The sequence below is a fragment of the Typha latifolia genome, chromosome 4 (assembly GCF_019914945.1).
Source record: "Typha latifolia isolate L0001 chromosome 4, TyphaL0001v2, whole genome shotgun sequence".
NCBI classification, from domain to species: domain Eukaryota; kingdom Viridiplantae; phylum Streptophyta; class Magnoliopsida; order Poales; family Typhaceae; genus Typha; species Typha latifolia.
In genome coordinates, this window is record NC_133089.1 from 17,866,453 (window position 1) to 17,883,941 (window position 17,489).

General features: G+C 37.1%; 3 protein-coding genes across 4 annotated transcripts; 1 reads left to right on the plus strand and 2 right to left on the minus strand.

Annotated features, from left to right (window-relative positions):
* Nucleotides 1-37: 37 nt before the first annotated feature.
* Nucleotides 38-12,221, minus strand: LOC140787752 (serine/threonine-protein kinase TOUSLED). Of its 2 annotated transcripts, none has more exons than XM_073136845.1 (16): nt 11,578-12,221; nt 10,785-10,874; nt 10,371-10,565; nt 10,038-10,088; nt 9,692-9,799; nt 9,565-9,609; nt 6,724-6,836; nt 6,399-6,465; nt 5,516-5,582; nt 4,342-4,439; nt 4,007-4,186; nt 3,605-3,815; nt 2,714-2,978; nt 1,417-1,471; nt 906-1,067; nt 38-395 (listed from the first exon to the last, which is right to left on the minus strand). In XM_073136845.1, the coding sequence occupies exons 1-16, from the start codon at nt 11,782-11,784 to the stop codon at nt 300-302; spliced, it is 2,010 nt and encodes a 669-aa protein (XP_072992946.1). In that variant the 5' UTR covers nt 11,785-12,221; the 3' UTR covers nt 38-299. The 2 variants fall into 2 exon arrangements, with proteins under 2 accessions (XP_072992946.1, XP_072992947.1); XM_073136846.1 differs by lacking the exon at nt 11,578-12,221 and adding an exon at nt 11,026-11,161.
* Nucleotides 12,222-12,687: 466 nt separating this feature from the next.
* LOC140785511 (uncharacterized) lies at nt 12,688-15,678 on the plus strand. The gene is made up of 4 exons (XM_073133359.1): nt 12,688-13,046; nt 13,494-13,652; nt 14,092-14,173; nt 15,317-15,678. Exons 1-4 carry the CDS (start codon nt 12,726-12,728, stop codon nt 15,466-15,468), a joined length of 714 nt encoding a protein of 237 aa, XP_072989460.1. The 5' UTR covers nt 12,688-12,725; the 3' UTR covers nt 15,469-15,678.
* A 197-nt stretch (nt 15,679-15,875) lies between these two features.
* On the minus strand, nt 15,876-17,046 carry LOC140786044 (universal stress protein A-like protein). Its single transcript, XM_073134202.1, has 4 exons — nt 16,761-17,046; nt 16,423-16,526; nt 16,108-16,226; nt 15,876-15,966 (listed from the first exon to the last, which is right to left on the minus strand). The coding sequence occupies exons 1-4, from the start codon at nt 17,044-17,046 to the stop codon at nt 15,876-15,878; spliced, it is 600 nt and encodes a 199-aa protein (XP_072990303.1).
* Nucleotides 17,047-17,489: the final 443 nt, after the last annotated feature.

Genomic DNA, 17,489 nt, shown 5'->3' on the forward strand with positions numbered 1-17,489 from the left:
ATCCTTCGTCCCATCTTTATATATATATATATATACCTTAGCACCAATAAACAAGAGTCAATTGCTTTTCCTATGGAAATACGGATTACAGCATTAGAGAAAAGACCAAAAAGGGGCACACCTTCTTGAATTGATGCCCCCATGTAGATTAAAAGAAACAAATGTTATTTGGAACACTACTTTTTTATGAAGAAAACGGGATATACAAATATCTACAGAATATAGCTTTTGGCATATTCTCCTTTTCTCTTGTGAGTACTCCCTGTATAAATATTTTCTCAGCCGGATATGCATCTTTTCTATCTCTTTGAATAGGAAAGATACGGATCTTGAGTGATGGTTAGAACATCAGGCCTCTCTGCTTGATTATATGTCAAACACCGACGAATCAATTCCTGAAATATTAAGGAAAATTATACTATTAGTGGTCAATAAACACATGGATGCCCAGAGGAAGAAATCACTGGCCAATACGCACTTGGATACACTTGCTATTGCGGTTTATGAACATAAGCTAGAAACCTAACACAAAGTTCTTAGCACATAAAGAGGTTCATCAAGTGCAATAGTGCTTGGAAATTACTAACAAGGCTTCACCCTAACTTACAGAAGAAACAGACCAAGATTTCATGTTGATTGCTAACTTTGCATGGAACTTTCTGTATAATACATTCTAGGAAGCAAATGATTGTGTGGACGTGGCATAAAAGGAAGAAAGAGTCGTACACAGCAAAAGGAGGGACAAGCAGAGAATACAGATGATGAACTAGTAACCTATTAAGCTTATTCTACTCAATAGAACAAACCCCAGTTACTTACCGTGCATTAATAAAACTACTCTGCACAACCACGCAGTTCAGATAAATATAATACAGGATGAGATTATTTGACAAAAAATGACTGACCTTTGCCTCATTTGAGACAGATGGCTTTGAAGGAAACTCCACCTTCCGCGCATTAATTATTGTGTCTTCACGAAGAATCCTCTCTTGGGTCTGGTCATGACCAAAGGGGCGTCTACCAAACAGCATCTGATACAATATTACACCAGCTGACCAGACATCTACCTATATGAAGCAAACAAAAAAGGTTAATACACCAAATTTTGAGAAGGAAGCCAAATTAAGTCCATCACAAATACTCAGCAGATTAAATAGGTGGAGAATTAAGGCCGGTATTTAGTATTTACGTAACATCTACCTATATGAAGCAAAACAAAAACAGCCTACAGACCAAATTTTGAGATGGAAGCCAAATTCAGCCCATCATAGATGCTCAGCAGATTAAACAGGTAGAAATTTAAAGCTAGTATTTACGTAAGATGCATACCGACTAATTAGATTTATTCAATATTCATTATAGAAAACGTAGGAGCTTATAGATAGGAGCAAATTTATTATCTTCACAACTGCACACCTTTGATGATATGAATGGTGTTTTGCTGAGATCGAAGCATTCAGGGGGCAAGTACCTGAAAATAGATGCAATGCAGACAGTCAGAATGAAAAATCCCACATCTTAAATTTCTGTTTTAAGGGTTATAAACAAGGATTTAATTTTCTGGAAACTAAGTAAAAGTCTTAAAAGAATTATAAATTTAATACAGCTGTGTTTAAACTAGCTATTTGGAACTGAACAGAAGGAGGTTGAACTATAAATCTATAATATGGCTAAATCTTACAATCCATTCCACTATTGTACCACCATGGGGAATTGAACGTCCGGTGAGAACAGTGAAGATTTGCCAATTTTTTAGAAACACATATAGTGCAAGAAAAGAATTTAAATGGTAACATAAATCACAAACAACAGCTTGATAAATAAAATCTATGACTTGACATGTGCCCTATCGAATGTACTTGTGCCAAATATCCAGCGGGGTAAGTGTGAACTGGCCACCTAGATAAGCACGGTTGTCCATGGCCAGTTCAATTTTGCATGAGCATTAATCCAAGGGTAACCAAAAGCCTGAGGCAGTTCAATAATATAGTAATCCCTTATATTGGTATAATAGATATGACTATTTAGAATGATGGAAGCAAACATTAAACACCAAGCCACAGCCAGATCAATACCATACAGACACTGCAAGTCCTGCTGTTGAAACCTTTTTGGCAGACTAATTCTGTTTGGAACATAAAATTTAGTGATTTATTATACAAAATTTGGTTGCAACTTTCATAAAACCAGCAAACTAAAGGTTTGTTTGTACTTTGTAAAGTAATGAAGCAGCTGCACATTTCTCTTACATGGAACTACACTGGAAGCAAAGAAACATGATGTCACGTGGATATACACGTTATCAGAGAAGACAACAAAGATAGCATGTAATCAATAAAACAATGTATCTTAACATTAGAGAATCATGCCAAACAATTTGGAGTGTTGCTAACACACAGACTACTCTAAAAAATTAAGTTATTAGAGAATGGTGTCATTATATTTTATATTTCGACACTCCTCTTCACTCCTTAATCCTGACAAAGTACGCATAATATGATTTAAACTTAGGACTCTTGCTTTGATATTATATTAATTCAACAACTACTCTAAAAATTTAAGCTATTAAAAAACGATTATTTTTATATTTTATATTCTATCAAGTATTAAGGATATTTTCCATAGAAAATTAAGGAAATTTTTTACCTAAAAATAAAATTCACTCTAGATGAGGTAGAAGAAAGGACTATAGGAAATACTACATAACACTCACCAATACGTTCCAGCACCTTGAGAAGTAAGCTCCATACCCTGAGATCCAACATCATCCTCTACTATCTTGCTGAGGCCAAAATCTGTTACTTTTGCGGCACCAACCTCATCAAAGAGAACATTCCCAGGCTTCAGATCATAATGAATGATTTTTTGAGTTCTCTTGTTGAGATAAACAAGGCCCTGAAAAATCTGAACAATTATAATTCTAGCCTCTTTCTCAGGAAGAACAGGTGTCGCTTTAAGGACAGCATCAAGATCCTTCCCTGAGTAAAAAAAAAAACAAGCAAGAATGAGGTGCTATCGCATTCCATGACAATTTCATGATTCAAAGTACTCATGAAAATGAACATATATTAACTAGTAAAATTACAATTTTGCCTATTCCTTTGTTGAGACAAAATAACACGTGTTTGACAAGAAAATCTTCTCAGAGGAGAATAGAAGCCTGGGAGACGGTATGTTCTTTTAAGTCCTTATGATGAGCCATGGTATTCAAATTTGAGACAGTGATTAATTCACTAAGAACATTAATCTAGACAGTAGAGGGGAAAGGCATCATAGTAAACAATGAACCACAACATATGGAAAGTTCTACAACAATATTACAAATATTCGGACGCAGTAAACTCAGCTTCAAGAAAGTACAAAGGATGCGAACTTGCAATAGTTTCCAAAGGCAGGAAGTGGTCCAGATCTACAATTTGTACAAATAGCTTAAATGGCCATTCCCCCCCCATTTGGAGGTTTCTCATACTCTAAGTCTCTAACATATCCAAATTTGCAGATCGACTTATGCCGTGCAACATGTCCATTCAAAGTTAATAAATCACAACTTTAAATTCATCAGTATGATGTGATAAATAAAAAATTGAAAGGAAATTAACTATACCACTGCAGTACTCTAGGACAGTACAGAATGTGTTGTGATCAATCTCAAAAATATCCCACAGCCGGACGATATTAGGATGCACCAAAGTCTTATGAATGTTATATTCACGAATAGCATGGCGTATATAACTCTGCTTCTTCTCTTCACTCCATTGAGCATTCAGACCATGAAGCTTACATGCAACGTACCGGAACTCCATCAAATCAAAAGCCTGCTTGAAAGAATCCACTTCAGATCACTACAAAAGAGTATATGCTCACTAATGCCTATAAAGGCAAAGTTTTGAAATAAAAGTTTACTATATGTAGGTCTGGCCTTCAAAACATTAAAAGAATATGATATTTACTTCTAATAACTCTAATAAAATATAGCATATGCTCTCATACAAAGGGAGCATATTACCTTGTAAACCTCACTAAACCCTCCTTTTCCGAGGAGGTTTAAGAGAGCATATCGATGGTTAAGAATTTGGAAATTGTTAAAGCGTGAACCATCTTCATCTCTTAGGCGCTTCATTTCACGTATGAGCCTTCCCTTCTCCAATTCATAGCGATCCCTTTCTCTCAAATAATTTTCTTCCTCCTAACAGAATCCACAGATAGAGAAAATGAGATGATCAGGTGCGTCATTTTAATAAAGACAAAGTCAGGACATTAGCAATGTTATCTTGCAAAAAACTATACAAGAAAGAAAGAATAAACAGCTCAAATGGTAATCAGATATAGGGAAGGAATTACACGTTTGATGCTTGCTAAACGGGATTTACAAATCTCATCCTGTAGGAGGTAATCTTCTTCAACCATGACAGTTTCAGCATCATTGCCATCACTCTTATCTGCAAGAAAGAAGAATCACAAGAACAGTTATGACCACCATAGTTAATCATATATAGACCAGCAAGTACCTCCTCCAAAAAAGAAAAAGAAAAGAAATACATTCCATGTTATTGACATTTTCCAATAAAATACCAAACTCATTGTAGAACCTACAATAGCGCAAAAAGATCTGGATGCACTAAATAAAAGAAATGACATGCATGTTATGGATCTTAAGTCAATTGTGCATCAGCAATCATAAATGATGTAGGACAAAGTAGAAGTAGCCTAACTCGACAAATAGAGCGACTAGAGAAGTAGAAGATAAAACGAAGGAGAGTAGATAGGGAAGGAGGATAAACAAGACAACCTGGTCAAAAGAAAGTCTTCATTTCATAAATCTATCGTTAGTTACAATTTTCAGTCTCTGGTGGTCTTCTATAAGAAAAATCTAATTTGCTTTCTAATCGCTCCTAATTGGGCTCTTTAGGCCACCAAATGAACTCTAATTTAAAGTATTTAGGACTCCTAAAGATATTAATATAAAAAAAAACTTTGGTAATGTTCACGTAATCAATCACCATGGTTACTAAAGTACGAGTACCCCAGTAATTTCATAAAATTACTGTATAGTTTACCCTAGACTATCATCCTTCATCAACTAGTATTTTATTCATCCTTCATTGATTCCTTTTGAGGATGACATCCTCTATAGAAATTTCTCTCACAACGCAAACAAGATGTTCCATCTACAAGATAAAAAGAAAGTCTACTGGAGACAATCTAACTAACTTGCATGTCTAATCCCACATGCCCTGAACAGAAAGAACGAGCACAAGAATATTGTACTTCTTAAACTCTTGGATAAATAATCATCTAGCTACTGCTTCTCTGTATAGGGACAACTTTTTAAACTTTAAGGTCCTTGGGCAAACATAGAAGCAACAAGGATGAAATTTACCAATTTGGTTCAACTCTTTAAATTGCACTAATTAGTGTCCCATGCTTTAGGCATGCAAGATTCATGAACTCGAAGGCCCATCAATTGCTTACATATAGGGAAACCAGAAGAGAACAAAGAGAAAAACAATCTTACCAGATTGCCGTTTCTTAAGTGATTTCCGATGCCTTTCAATAGCCTCTTTCGTCTCCAACAAAGATTTCTACAGGAAAGTAATTGTATGAATCATTTGCCTGTTTGAAAGACAGACGGAAGAGTATATATCGCTTGATGATCAACATTACTGAAAGGTTGAGTGTAAATAATAAATTAAAACATAAAGGTGCACTTAGTAGATTTTATGCAACTTTAACAATGTAATAGAAAGTAAACTGAATTTGATATCAGCATCATCTTCACAGTATTGGCCAGCTTAAGGACACAGGTCAGCAGACATATTGATACATGACGAGGTACATAGACAGATGATGTCACCCTATCTGTTTCATGCATGGTAGTAGATGATTAATTAAAAATCTCAATAAATATTTTAACTTTTTGGAGAAAGGGAATGCACTGAGGTACATTCAAATAATTACAAAAAATGATTGTACAAGTAAATGACTATTGCATCAGTGAAAAAGATGAACAAAAATCTTCCACAGGCAAATTAGTTCAACTAAAGAGTCGGACTGTCCATTCCGAAGACAAGATAAAAGTCACAAACTATATGTCGACCAATAAGCAAGACGATGGTTGAAGAACATACACCACAACAGCTGAATAACCAACCCAACACTTTTCCCATGGCCAATGCCAGTATGGTTCAATGTGACAAAAGATGCTATAGGAATTAAGTATATATGAACATCAAGTAGTCAAAGCACATCTTAACATCACAGGCAGATTAAGAAGAATCACATATATTATTCAGCTATCTAAGTCCAAGCATCATTTCCATAACATCAAGTTCACTTCCAAGATGTTTCTTTATTTATAAATATGATAATATATTTACATAAGCACATAAAAGACTTACAAGATGAGAATTAAGATCTTTTATTGCTTGACCGTCCTCCCAGGTCTCAGATATGACAGTTCCTGCTCTGCATTTTTAGTTTTTTACAGAGACCATGTCAGTAAATGAGAACCATCTTAAACAACTCTACCCATAGATATGAGTCTGCTGAATGGGTGCCATGGGGCATCCTTTGAGAGAGACACAAGCAGAAAAAGATCAGGCAATTGCTAATTCTAGTATTTAACATTATGGACTAGATGAAGTAAGCAGCAAATTTAGCAATCTCTGTTTAATATAAGATTTCCATGTTAATGCAGCATAAATGCATCAATAAGAAATCTACCTCATAACACCAACATTACCAAGCCTGAACGATTCTTGCCGTATCCTCATTCTTGCTTCTTGCCTCTCTGCTTTTGACACAGCTATCAGTAGATCTGATAGGACCTTAATTCGCTGCAATTGTGTGTAACAAAGATTTAGCAAATAGGTAGAAACAGCAACAGGGTAAATGCGGCAAGCATTTATGTTGATTTCCGAGTATCATAATAGATCTGAGATACATCAAACAACTCACAATCATGAGACAGATCAGGTCATTTGGCATCAATATCCATATTGGGGAAAGAAACTCTAGTGCAAGAGTAGGCAGCCGATAGTTTGCCACCATCGTCGCCAAAAAAGTAACTATTATATATATATATAGTGTGTGTGCAAATTGATCATTCATGCTTTATACCAATCCAAATTCTAGCTTCTTTGGCCAGTAAAGGTACAAAAAAATCATGCCTAATGGGAAGGTCATCTATCAACGGCTTCAGCTATTATACTTGCTTAAATGAATATCGTGCCTACTATGCATATACAAATAGAAACATATTGACGTCATTTTATATTATCTCCTCATGCCAAACAAGTTAATATAAAGAACTTCAACCGTCATTATCCTGGCATCATGAAACCTCTAGATGTAAGTGCTCCTAATACCTCTGTGATTTGGTCTAAAAGTTAAATTTCCTAACCAAGAAAGAAATTAAGTGATGATACCTTTTAGATTTTTAACTCACTAAAACAATACTTGTTGTAATACTACTCAGCAAGTTGTCCAATAAGGCAACTTGATAGGCAATCATCATGAAAATTTCGAAGGATCCTTAATGAACTTGACTGATGGAAAACAGAAACACAAGTCAGACTCCTATCACATGCTGCCAGCCTGCCACAACAGTGTGGAAAGCCAGTCCCTAGAAATATAGTTGGTGGATGTAGTGCTTTATTCTGTCAATAGCATATTTAAGAATATCTGATTCAAATCTCTTTAATAGCTAAAGCTATCAAGAAATCTTTAAATGCTTTACAAATAATTCTAGGCCTCCAAGTAATGTTCTCAAATACAAAATAACATGTCAACTTCTCTTAAATAGATCAACATTGAACAGATTTTAAAGTACATCAAATTAGTATTTAATTTATTTGTTCCCATAAAGCCGCTTCGTGACCTAAAAAGCTTGATTACACTACTATCTGAATCTATGTTGAACTTCTCTATTCCGAAAAGTGGTCATGTAGATTGCATATGCAACTTTATAGGCAGTGTTGGTAGGACAACCAACCTGCATATGCATTATACGATCCTATATACAGCCCAAACGTATATAGCCGCATATACAGATCACATACATATGTGCGCTCGCATATTAATATTTATAACACTTCATAAAAGTTATTGGTTAATTTGTTTTGTGCAAATTACAATATTTGGAAATATTATTGAGTAATGGTATGATTGAAGTAATTAATGGATAGGATATTAAGATGATTCTCCATACATTACATTGCAATTTAACCTATTTCTTGGCTTATTGTGGTAAAATATTCAATACATTAGAAAGGTAAATTATATAAAATTTATTTTTAATCTTTTTTACTACTAGACCACATATGTGCATGCATATGCACCTGTATACCGCATATGCACATGCATATGCACCTGTATACCACATGTGCACTACGCAGGGACTTGATCACCTGCATAAGGCGCTTTTCACAATATTGTTGAACCACATGGATCTTAATCTCTCTTTGATTAAAAGCAAAGGGCGTGATGGCCTAAACAGAACTATTCATGGATTTAAATGCCGAGAGGCAAGGTCGGCACCACATGGCACAGACCATGCCAGAAAGTGCCACCATGGTATAGAAACACCAGCATGGCTTGCTGTAATATTAGGCTTGACAAGAAAATGGCACATACCATTTGTTGACACACCGCTGATCCAGCGGCACTTAAAGCCTTGGAACTACTAAGCAAGGGCATACAGGTTTAAGCATATAGCATCAATAACCTATTCACTCAATCAAGCATAGGACTAGATCAGCAAATACACTGCCGTTTAGAAAAAGATAATAAAAAAAGATTAGAATTTTGATTCAGATTCTATATCTTCATATAGACAATATACCACAAAGATGTTGCACGCTGAATTTAGCATGTAAAACACATAGAGACTGCACTTGTCTTAGAGGACACCAAGGATACTAAAAATTACAGCAGTACAAATATGGAAAATTAGAAAGTTCCAGCACAAGCTGCTAAAACAGGAGATGCAATCATGTGATATAACATAAATTACTTTAATGTTTTATAGGATATCCATGAAAATAAGTAACAGAACGGGAAAAGCGGCCACCATGTTTTACCAAAATAGCATTGTCCACTATAGTTGGCAAAAATTGATCTCAAAATCACTGATTATGAAACTTCCTTTTTCTTCCCTTATCTTTCTCCTTGCACCTATCTTTTATCTCCCTTTAGAATGATTAAAGTAAGAAAGTATCTAGTGGAAAGTAGACTATGGAAATTAGTGATAACTTTACATATAGAAACTGACTTACTGGATATATACATATAGTTCTCCTCAGTGAAAAGTCTCAAAAGAAAAAGATTATTTGGCTAAGAAATAGGGAAACAATTTCCAAAAGTTCAAAACGAAACATCATCGTCCAGAAGGTCTATAATGGAGTTAGTAACCAAATAAGATGTTCCAACATGGCTTAGTTATGTTTCTCCCATGGGCTTCAAGGCAAGCAGCTCAACTATAGATAACATACCTAATATGCAATAAAACCACAAAAATGTAATGATACACAAGAACTTATATCATGATTACAATCAGTTTACAACCTTTGCCTTCATCTGTTGATCAAGCTCTTTGACCTCCTTCAATTCCTGGACATACAAAATAAAAGTAGGAAAATGGTCATCCCGTCTATTAGTCTATCATCTAGTAAGCACTAGTAGTTGAACATACCTTTTCTAACTGGCCACACAGATGGTGATGATTTGCAGCTTCTTGGCGTGATTTACTAAGCTCCTCCTCCAAGAGAGTAACTCTTGCATGTAACAATGTTATCTCTTCCTATGAACCATAGAATTGAAAATTCATCAGAAACCTACTCTATAGTAGATGTTATTTATAATAATGCATGAATGTCCACATAACCATATGACTACATGCATGTATTTTTCTGCAGTTATCAGCAAGTATAGTTGTGCCAGTCAGCATGCCCCATGTTGATAACTACTGTAGAGTAGCTCTCTCATTGTAGCCTGCCTATAGTGAAAGTAAGAAAGTGATATATAAGAGGATTGACTACCTGTAGAGCAGCTTTCTCATTATTCCCAAGCTGGAGACTTGACCAAGATTCCTGCCAAAATAGTTACTGTAAGATAACCCGTGTACACAGCATCATTTCAAGATTCAGTACTTTAACCATTTTTTTCATTCAAACACAAAGGAGAAAAAGAAAATTAAAAAACCCTCAGATTTTCTGACAATAGAGTGTTAAAAGCATGTCACTGGGGTATTTTGCAATGAAGACAAACCAAATAGTGCCCAAATCTGTTCGCTATTTTGTCCCTTTAGATTGATATCATGAATGCTTAGCAGATACAAAAGTGAGTTCATGAACCCTTAGGTAACTTCACACCTTGGTGGATGGCTTGTCCTGTTGCCCATTTGATGTAAGTAATGAGGAAGCTGATAAGGATCGCATTTGATCATTACTCTTTGACCCACGTCCCGCACCTGTTGCAACACGACCTCTACCACGACCTTTCTTTTTCCGGCTTGAGTCATTCAAGCTTGGTCTTTTGTCGATGAGTATCCTTTCATCTGCTGCTGCCTGATGTTTCAATTACTAAGCAAATCATGCCAATAACAGAACAAAACTATATAGTGCCGATATTTGAGAATAATAGAACGGTCCAAACTCCAAAATTTTATCATTAAAAGCAATAAGTGCTAAAGCAATTGAAACCTAACACACTGCTGCTCGCAGAAAAAGGTGCACCACTAGAAATATACTGAACTTTAGTACCAAGTCAGAGAATAAGGAAGGAACCTCGGATTGTTGAAGAGTTACAACATGGCCACCTTCTTGAACTCTGACTCGCTTTTGAGTATTGTGTTGTATCAAGAATTCTCCACCATTCTGGTTGATAAATACGTGGAATGTTAGCCATTTAATGATACACCTTATTTATTTCTTAGATCCAAGCAGTCTTCATACAATCTAGAACTAGAGAGAGAGAGAGAGAGAGAGAGAGAGAGAGAGAGAGAGATCATAAGAATAAGTGAATAACCATTGTCAAAATCAGATGCATCGGCCTCAACCTTAGTTCCGAAATCACAAAGAACTATTCTAGATATCAAGATAGGAAACTACATGAAGAGCTTATGTGATCCGCTTCCAAATGAAGGAAATGATGGGTTTTGCTCAGACAGATAATAATGTCAATATCGAAGTGCAAAAGGAAGACACTAATTTGAATATTTAAATAAAAAAGAGTTAAATCGCATTAGATAGTTGAGTCAATGATGGAGAGAACACACACTTGATAACAATCATGAAAACCACTATGCATTTTAAGATATTGAAGAACAAGGTAATCGGTAAAGCAGAGCAAACCCATGTTGATCAGTAAGATAATAAGTTAGGATTGCTTCAAAAGCAACACAGAGTATCAGAGATTAGCCGATACCAAAACAGCATTTGATAAGAAGGCATAAATTTCCAAAAAGGAATAAACTTTTGACTCGAATTCCTGAATCATTCTAATGATGGAGAAACTTTGATCTAGAAGTTACGATTGATCGCTTTCCTATTCAAGTAGATGAATGAGGTAAAAACTAACGTCATCATCGGAGGACGAGGACGAGGGCAGCTCTTCTTGTTCCAAGAACCTCACTGGAGGAGCAGGTTGCCACCCCGACTGGACTGACGGAGACGAAGAGCTCTTTCCGGCCATGCGAGCCTCCAGCTTCGCCAGCTTCGACGGCAGCGACGCATTCGAAGGGTTGGAAGAATTTGACGAAAGATGCATTACGATGTCGTCCGACATGGCCGAGCGCGTCAAAAACAAAGACTAAAAAAACGCTGAAGTAAATATAGTCTCAATAAACCCTAAATCAGACCACTCCGGCAAAAGAAGTTTTTGGAATCTGGAGAGATTCTAGTTTCGATCGTTCCGACTTAAGAATTCGGCGAAATGGTTGAAGAGAGGCTGGCGATCTTACGACCGGCAATGGCGCGGAGAAGGCTCCGAAACCCTAATCCTAGAGTGAGCTGGTGGTGTTAACATGCACCACCAAGGCGCCACCGCCTCGCCGTTGACGGAGACGAGGGAAGGGCGGGCGACGGAGACGATGAGGGAGTGATAGACGGGAAAATAGGGGTGTTTTGGGAAAAGGGCTGAAAGGGCAGAGAGGGGGGTTAATCTGAGGATGGTGGGCTGAACAAAAATGGGCCTGCGGTTTGAAAAAGGGATTTAGTTCTCCCCCACCTAATACGTTTCAATTCCGTCACTAGGCTTTGTGGGGGTTGGTTTGTGACAAATGTTTGAGGGGATAGGGGAGAGCCTGGGCAGATGGCAATGGCAATGGCAATGGCGTATGGGAATAGAGTGCAAGTTTGGAGAGGTTCAGAGGTAAGTAACTGATCTGGTCAAAAATCTTACCTTGTGGAATTGAGAAATACTCTTTAATGCAGTTGTTCACAATAATTAAGGATTTGGCTCTTTTTATGGAAACAAACAGGTGTTGAGGTGGGAAGATGAATGCATTTGGCCTTTTGCTAAAAAAGAAAACATTTGGTGTAAAATTTTTAATGACTTGCGTTAGATCTCAGTGGATTTAGCCTGACTAAATTCTGGTCGGCCCAAGACAGCTTGGCCCAATCCCAAATTATCGGGCCCAGTCAAATGCTTAGTTAGATCTGAGTGGCCCTTAAAATGCCCGTATTTGCGCTCCTCGGTCTCCTCTCGTCTCTCAGTTTTGGGCCGATATGTCGACCCATGTGGAGGAGGACGAAAGGGCGAAACCCGCCGCCGTGGATGGCGACGAGGACGACGATACGCCGTCGTTGAGCGCACAAGCTCTCGAAGCCCTGAGGGAGTTCCTTAGCGAGCAGGGCTCCGGTGGCGGCGGCGAGGACTCGGAGGAGGTGAAGCTGGTGGCGGAGGATTGGAGGCTGAGCCAATTCTGGTACGATAAGGAGACGGCAGAGACAGTAGCGGAAGAGATCCTACGCCTCTGTAAATCATCCACTTCCGCTCCCTGTACCGTCGCCTGCATCGCTTGCCCCACCCTCTATGTTTACCTTAAGGTCAGATGCCTGATGAAGCATATTTTTTATGTCTCATATGTCATTGTAGTCAATGTAATCTAAACAAATAAGAGTGTATTTTCTTAAAAATATTATCTTTGGGCAACTTATAATGCCCTAGTAGGCGAACAAATGCATATGCAAGTTATAAAGAAAGAGAATCAAACTTGGCGCGAGATGCAACCAGAGACTACATATCTTAAACTACTTCCAGTGAGAAGTATGAATAAAGGACGTTACCAAGTAAGAGTTGAATGAATAAAAGGGGTAAAGTAGTCTGTTAAACCTATTATTTGGGACATATGCTCCTCCTTTATATATGTTATTTTTGTGAAGATGCTACAGTTAAATGAGGCGTTACATGAAAAATTGCTTACATATTAAATTTCTGTTTACTTTTGGTGAGCAGCTTGGCATTGACATGTACTTTCTTAATAACTTTCTCAGAGGATCAGCCCTGACATATCAGCGCAATTACTCGAGTATGATAAACGCTTTGAGCAATATGGTGATGATTTCATGTTCTATGATTACAATCAGCCTGAAGAGTTACCACTGGCGTTGAAGCATACCTGTCAAGTAGTTGTTGCAGATCCTCCTTATTTGGTATGTAAAGTACATCTGGAAGGAAGTATTGAGTATGCTTGTTTTGTGTTAAATGAAAGAATGTCACATTTTTTAGAAGGAATGTGTTATCTTGAAGCTCCTGAAACTGACCTGTCTTCATCTCTTCTGGTGCCATAATTTGGGCTTATTCTCAAAATTAAATCATCTGCTAGTGCATTACTGTATATTATAACTAAAGGAAGCAAAAGAATAATAGAAGTGAAACGGAATTCCTCTTTTATGTGATTGTTTATCTTTTTCTTGAGGGTCAGTTTCTGACAGTGGTTAGTGTTTTTATATTTTTTTGCATTTTTTTCTCGGTTATAAATCAAATACATCTAGCAATTAGATAGAGCAAGTGAGACCTTTTTTTTGTAATGTGCAAACCATGCTTTGGTGAATTGCTTTTGATTATCTTTGATTTGTTTTGTATATGCAGAGCAAGGAGTGCTTGGAGAAAGTAGCTCAAACGATTTCTTTTTTAGCTAATCCACAAAGTTCATTCTTACTGTTGCTCACAGGTAATTGCTCATCTATCAAATGAATTCAACATTTTTTTATCTTTAAGTCATGCTTATTTCTTGTGATATGTCTCCATTAACTGATCAATTACACACTATCCAAGTTTAATCCTCCCAGACCTGCACAACCAGAAGAGTTCAACTTTTAAACAGAGGGAAAAATGAATATTTTGTTAATCTAATGATCGTTTTTTTATCTGGTGGTATGGCATGATGCAAATTATTGCCTGCACTTATCTTGCTTTTTTATTATTAAAAGACTGTTTATTTAAACATAAAACCACTAATCTTCATTCAGAGATTATATAGTTTCTCAATAACCAATACTGCACCATTAAAAAATTTAACCATAAAACCTGCATCAACCAGCACCTTTCTACCCAGACACAACCAGCTATGAAGAAACATCCCAGAACAGGGGAAAACAAAGTCAACACCATACACCACTATCACAGGGACAACAAAACTTCCAGTTTTAACATAAACCGAAAACAAAAGTGTATCAGTCGAGAGAAGCAAAAGCCATCAGCTGCTAGTTCTCCATGCCTCCCACCTGGCAATCATCCAACAACACTGGGCCTTCCATATCCTCTCCATGTAGCATCTGTTTTGCCTTTTCTGTTGCCGCTTCCCCTTAAATTCCTGCCCAGCATATGAAAAGAGACATTATTCTGAGTTCAAACATAGAATTGAGCAATTTCTAAAAATTCTACACTTTTCTTGTATAAGCTGCCTTCTAGCACACTAGATTTGTCAGCACCTGTTACTGCATTTCCTCATAGTCCACATAATATTGCTCTCTGGCTATCAGTTCATCTGAGAGTATTATCTTAACTTGGTTCTGAAGCCTTTTACATATGGAATAATTGAGATCGATTGTATGATGGAATTATCCAATATTTCTTGTCATCCTGTAGAAGGTGCTCCACATCTTTCGGATTTATACTCTTCCGTGCATTACACTATATCTATGAAACTGTTTTTTTTTTCTACAAGTCTTCTCTATGAGATGATCCATGTTACTTGCATACACCTCTATGGTGTTTATTTGTGATGTTCGATGACCACATGATGCACTTGATTAGATTGTTCTTATTTCTGAATATGTGGTAAACTAAGATACCTGTGTGCAATTTTGAGCAGGAGAGATGCAAAAGGAGAGAGCTTTGAAGCTCCTAAATGCACATCCGTGTGGCTTCACACCGCAACACTCCAACAAACTGGGAAATGAGTTTCGCTTGTTCACCAACTACAATCCTGCGGAGAGACTAGGTGGCTGGGAGACAATTGAATAGACATAAGCCTACATGTTTCATCAGTTACACTCCCAACAGTGGACTTGTCGAGATGTATGAGAAAAGGCAGCATCATATTTGGTTATTCAGAGAACAGCTACTTTTCCTTTCTCTTCTTAATTGGAAGAACATCTATTTTACTGCTAATGTGTACTCTCGATTGTTTTGATGTATCAATGAACTTAACAGTTGTTATATATGTTTTACAAATCCTCTGCCTCGACATAATTAGGAGTTGTAAATTTACTTCCTTCTCCGTTTACACACGCTAATTTACACATGATTAATATATATATACATCATACAAACTGTGAGAACGTTTATTTAGGACTCTAGAACACTGCCCTCTCAAGTGTCAACTCATATAATACAAGTGCTAAGCCATTAGATTTAGGGGGGAACCCAAGTTACTGTTGATCTGATCTAGGTGGCTTCACTATAAGGACGGGGCATCTTGCATGATGTGCCACGTAATCGCTTACGCTGCCCAGCAGTGCCCTGCAAGGTGCAAGGGAGTACGATGCAATTAATGACAGCGAGTTTATGGTGTTCATCCACTCGATATGAAGTTTCTTAACAATGAACAAGAAGAAGAAGAAAAAAAGAAGGGTAGATCGAACAAGAGAACTTGTCAGTTACCTCTTGATTTTGCCGAGACCACGACTTCCAACTACAAGAAGATCAGCTTGCATTTGCTCTACGGCTTGACAGATCGCATCCTTCGTATCACCATCCACAACGGCTGCATCTGCAGTGACCTACAATTAAAAGATCCAATATCCACTGAGATATATATTTGCTTTATATATCCAAATTAATCACTGTCTTAAAAACAAGATAAGGTTCTACAGATCTAAAGACGTAAAACTTCTATATGTATATGCCCATTGTTTCCAAAATTTTAGCTAGTGTTAATCGACATAAATAAAAAAACAGCAGGCAATTATAATTTACCTCCCTCTCTTGGCAAACTTGCATTGCTCGGGAAATAACATTCTTAGTGTTCTGTTCCTGAGCCTTCCTTATGGAATCCACCACTGAAGATGTGGCATAAATAGCTACATTATATATGATAGGACGAATTAATATTAAAAGTGATTATGAAGAAAACCTGGAAGAAATAATTGAAGGGAAAAAAAGGTCATAAAATAATAGTCCTGTGTAGTGATATGTCTTGGAAACAGATTTTGGGATGCGTTAAAGCAAGCATATAGTGTTCTTGCCTAAACGATGACTTGTATAAGAAGTAGGTAATTAAAAGTGTGAAGAGAAGATGGGGCGTATAAATTTACATCCAAATGGAGTACCATGTCCAGCAACAGGATAGACGAAGTTCTCAACTGCATGTTGAGCGTGGAGAATAACGAGATTGCGATTGGGAACTAGTACTACTTGATCAGTTCTGGTCTTCAATTTAAAGAGATGGTCGATGGTCCAGGTCAACGCATAAAAGCTCCCATCGCTTTCATCCACGGCCACCACCACCTTCATCGCGGCTGCCTTCTCCTGCTCACTACTACTCCTCGCCACCTCCCTCTCTTCCATTTTATGTACCTCCGCCTCGCTTGGCTCCTCCATGTGTATGTATGTAGTTCTATATATTATTTAGCTGGCTCTAACTTTAATTTACCATGCATCTAGCTAGCTGTATATATATATTCGTTATTACTCAAGGTAGACGATGAATCCTCTTAAACTTGGCTGCTGTACGCGTGTCTTTAATATGGTACACTCTAGATATATATACGTGTTAAACAAATGCCTTCTCTCTTATAGATAGAGCTCAGCAATGCGGCCGGAGGAATTAACCGTTGTTATCCAATCGAGTTAAAAGTTTTAACTGCATGCAGTCTTCTTTTACTTTTACTCACACGTACGTATGGCTTGATTGCTATTATTTCTCAGCAAAAACTCATCTTTCTTTATAGTTTAGTATAAATTTGATCATGGTCAATATTTGTACGTACGTGCTGAGTAGAGGGCATTTGTCCAGTGCATGTTGTTGATATATTCGGATTATA

Coding starts and splice junctions, on each gene's coding strand:
- LOC140785511 (XM_073133359.1), top strand. CDS start 12,726: ATGTCGACCCATGTGGAGGAGGACGAAAGGGCGAAACCCGCCGCCGTG. Junction 13,047..13,493: donor CCCTCTATGTTTACCTTAAG/GTCAGATGCCTG, acceptor TAACTTTCTCAG/AGGATCAGCCCTGACATATC. Junction 13,653..14,091: donor TTGCAGATCCTCCTTATTTG/GTATGTAAAGTA, acceptor TTGTATATGCAG/AGCAAGGAGTGCTTGGAGAA.
- LOC140786044 (XM_073134202.1), bottom strand. CDS start 17,046: ATGGAGGAGCCAAGCGAGGCGGAGGTACATAAAATGGAAGAGAGGGAG. Junction 16,527..16,760: donor ACATGGTACTCCATTTGGAT/GTAAATTTATAC, acceptor TATATAATGTAG/CTATTTATGCCACATCTTCA. Junction 15,967..16,107: donor GGTCTCGGCAAAATCAAGAG/GTAACTGACAAG, acceptor TGCACCTTGCAG/GGCACTGCTGGGCAGCGTAA.
- LOC140787752 (XM_073136845.1), bottom strand. CDS start 11,784: ATGTCGGACGACATCGTAATGCATCTTTCGTCAAATTCTTCCAACCCT. Junction 5,583..6,398: donor AAGATCTTAATTCTCATCTT/GTAAGTCTTTTA, acceptor ACTTTCCTGTAG/AAATCTTTGTTGGAGACGAA. Junction 2,979..3,604: donor TGTCCTAGAGTACTGCAGTG/GTATAGTTAATT, acceptor TTTTTTACTCAG/GGAAGGATCTTGATGCTGTC.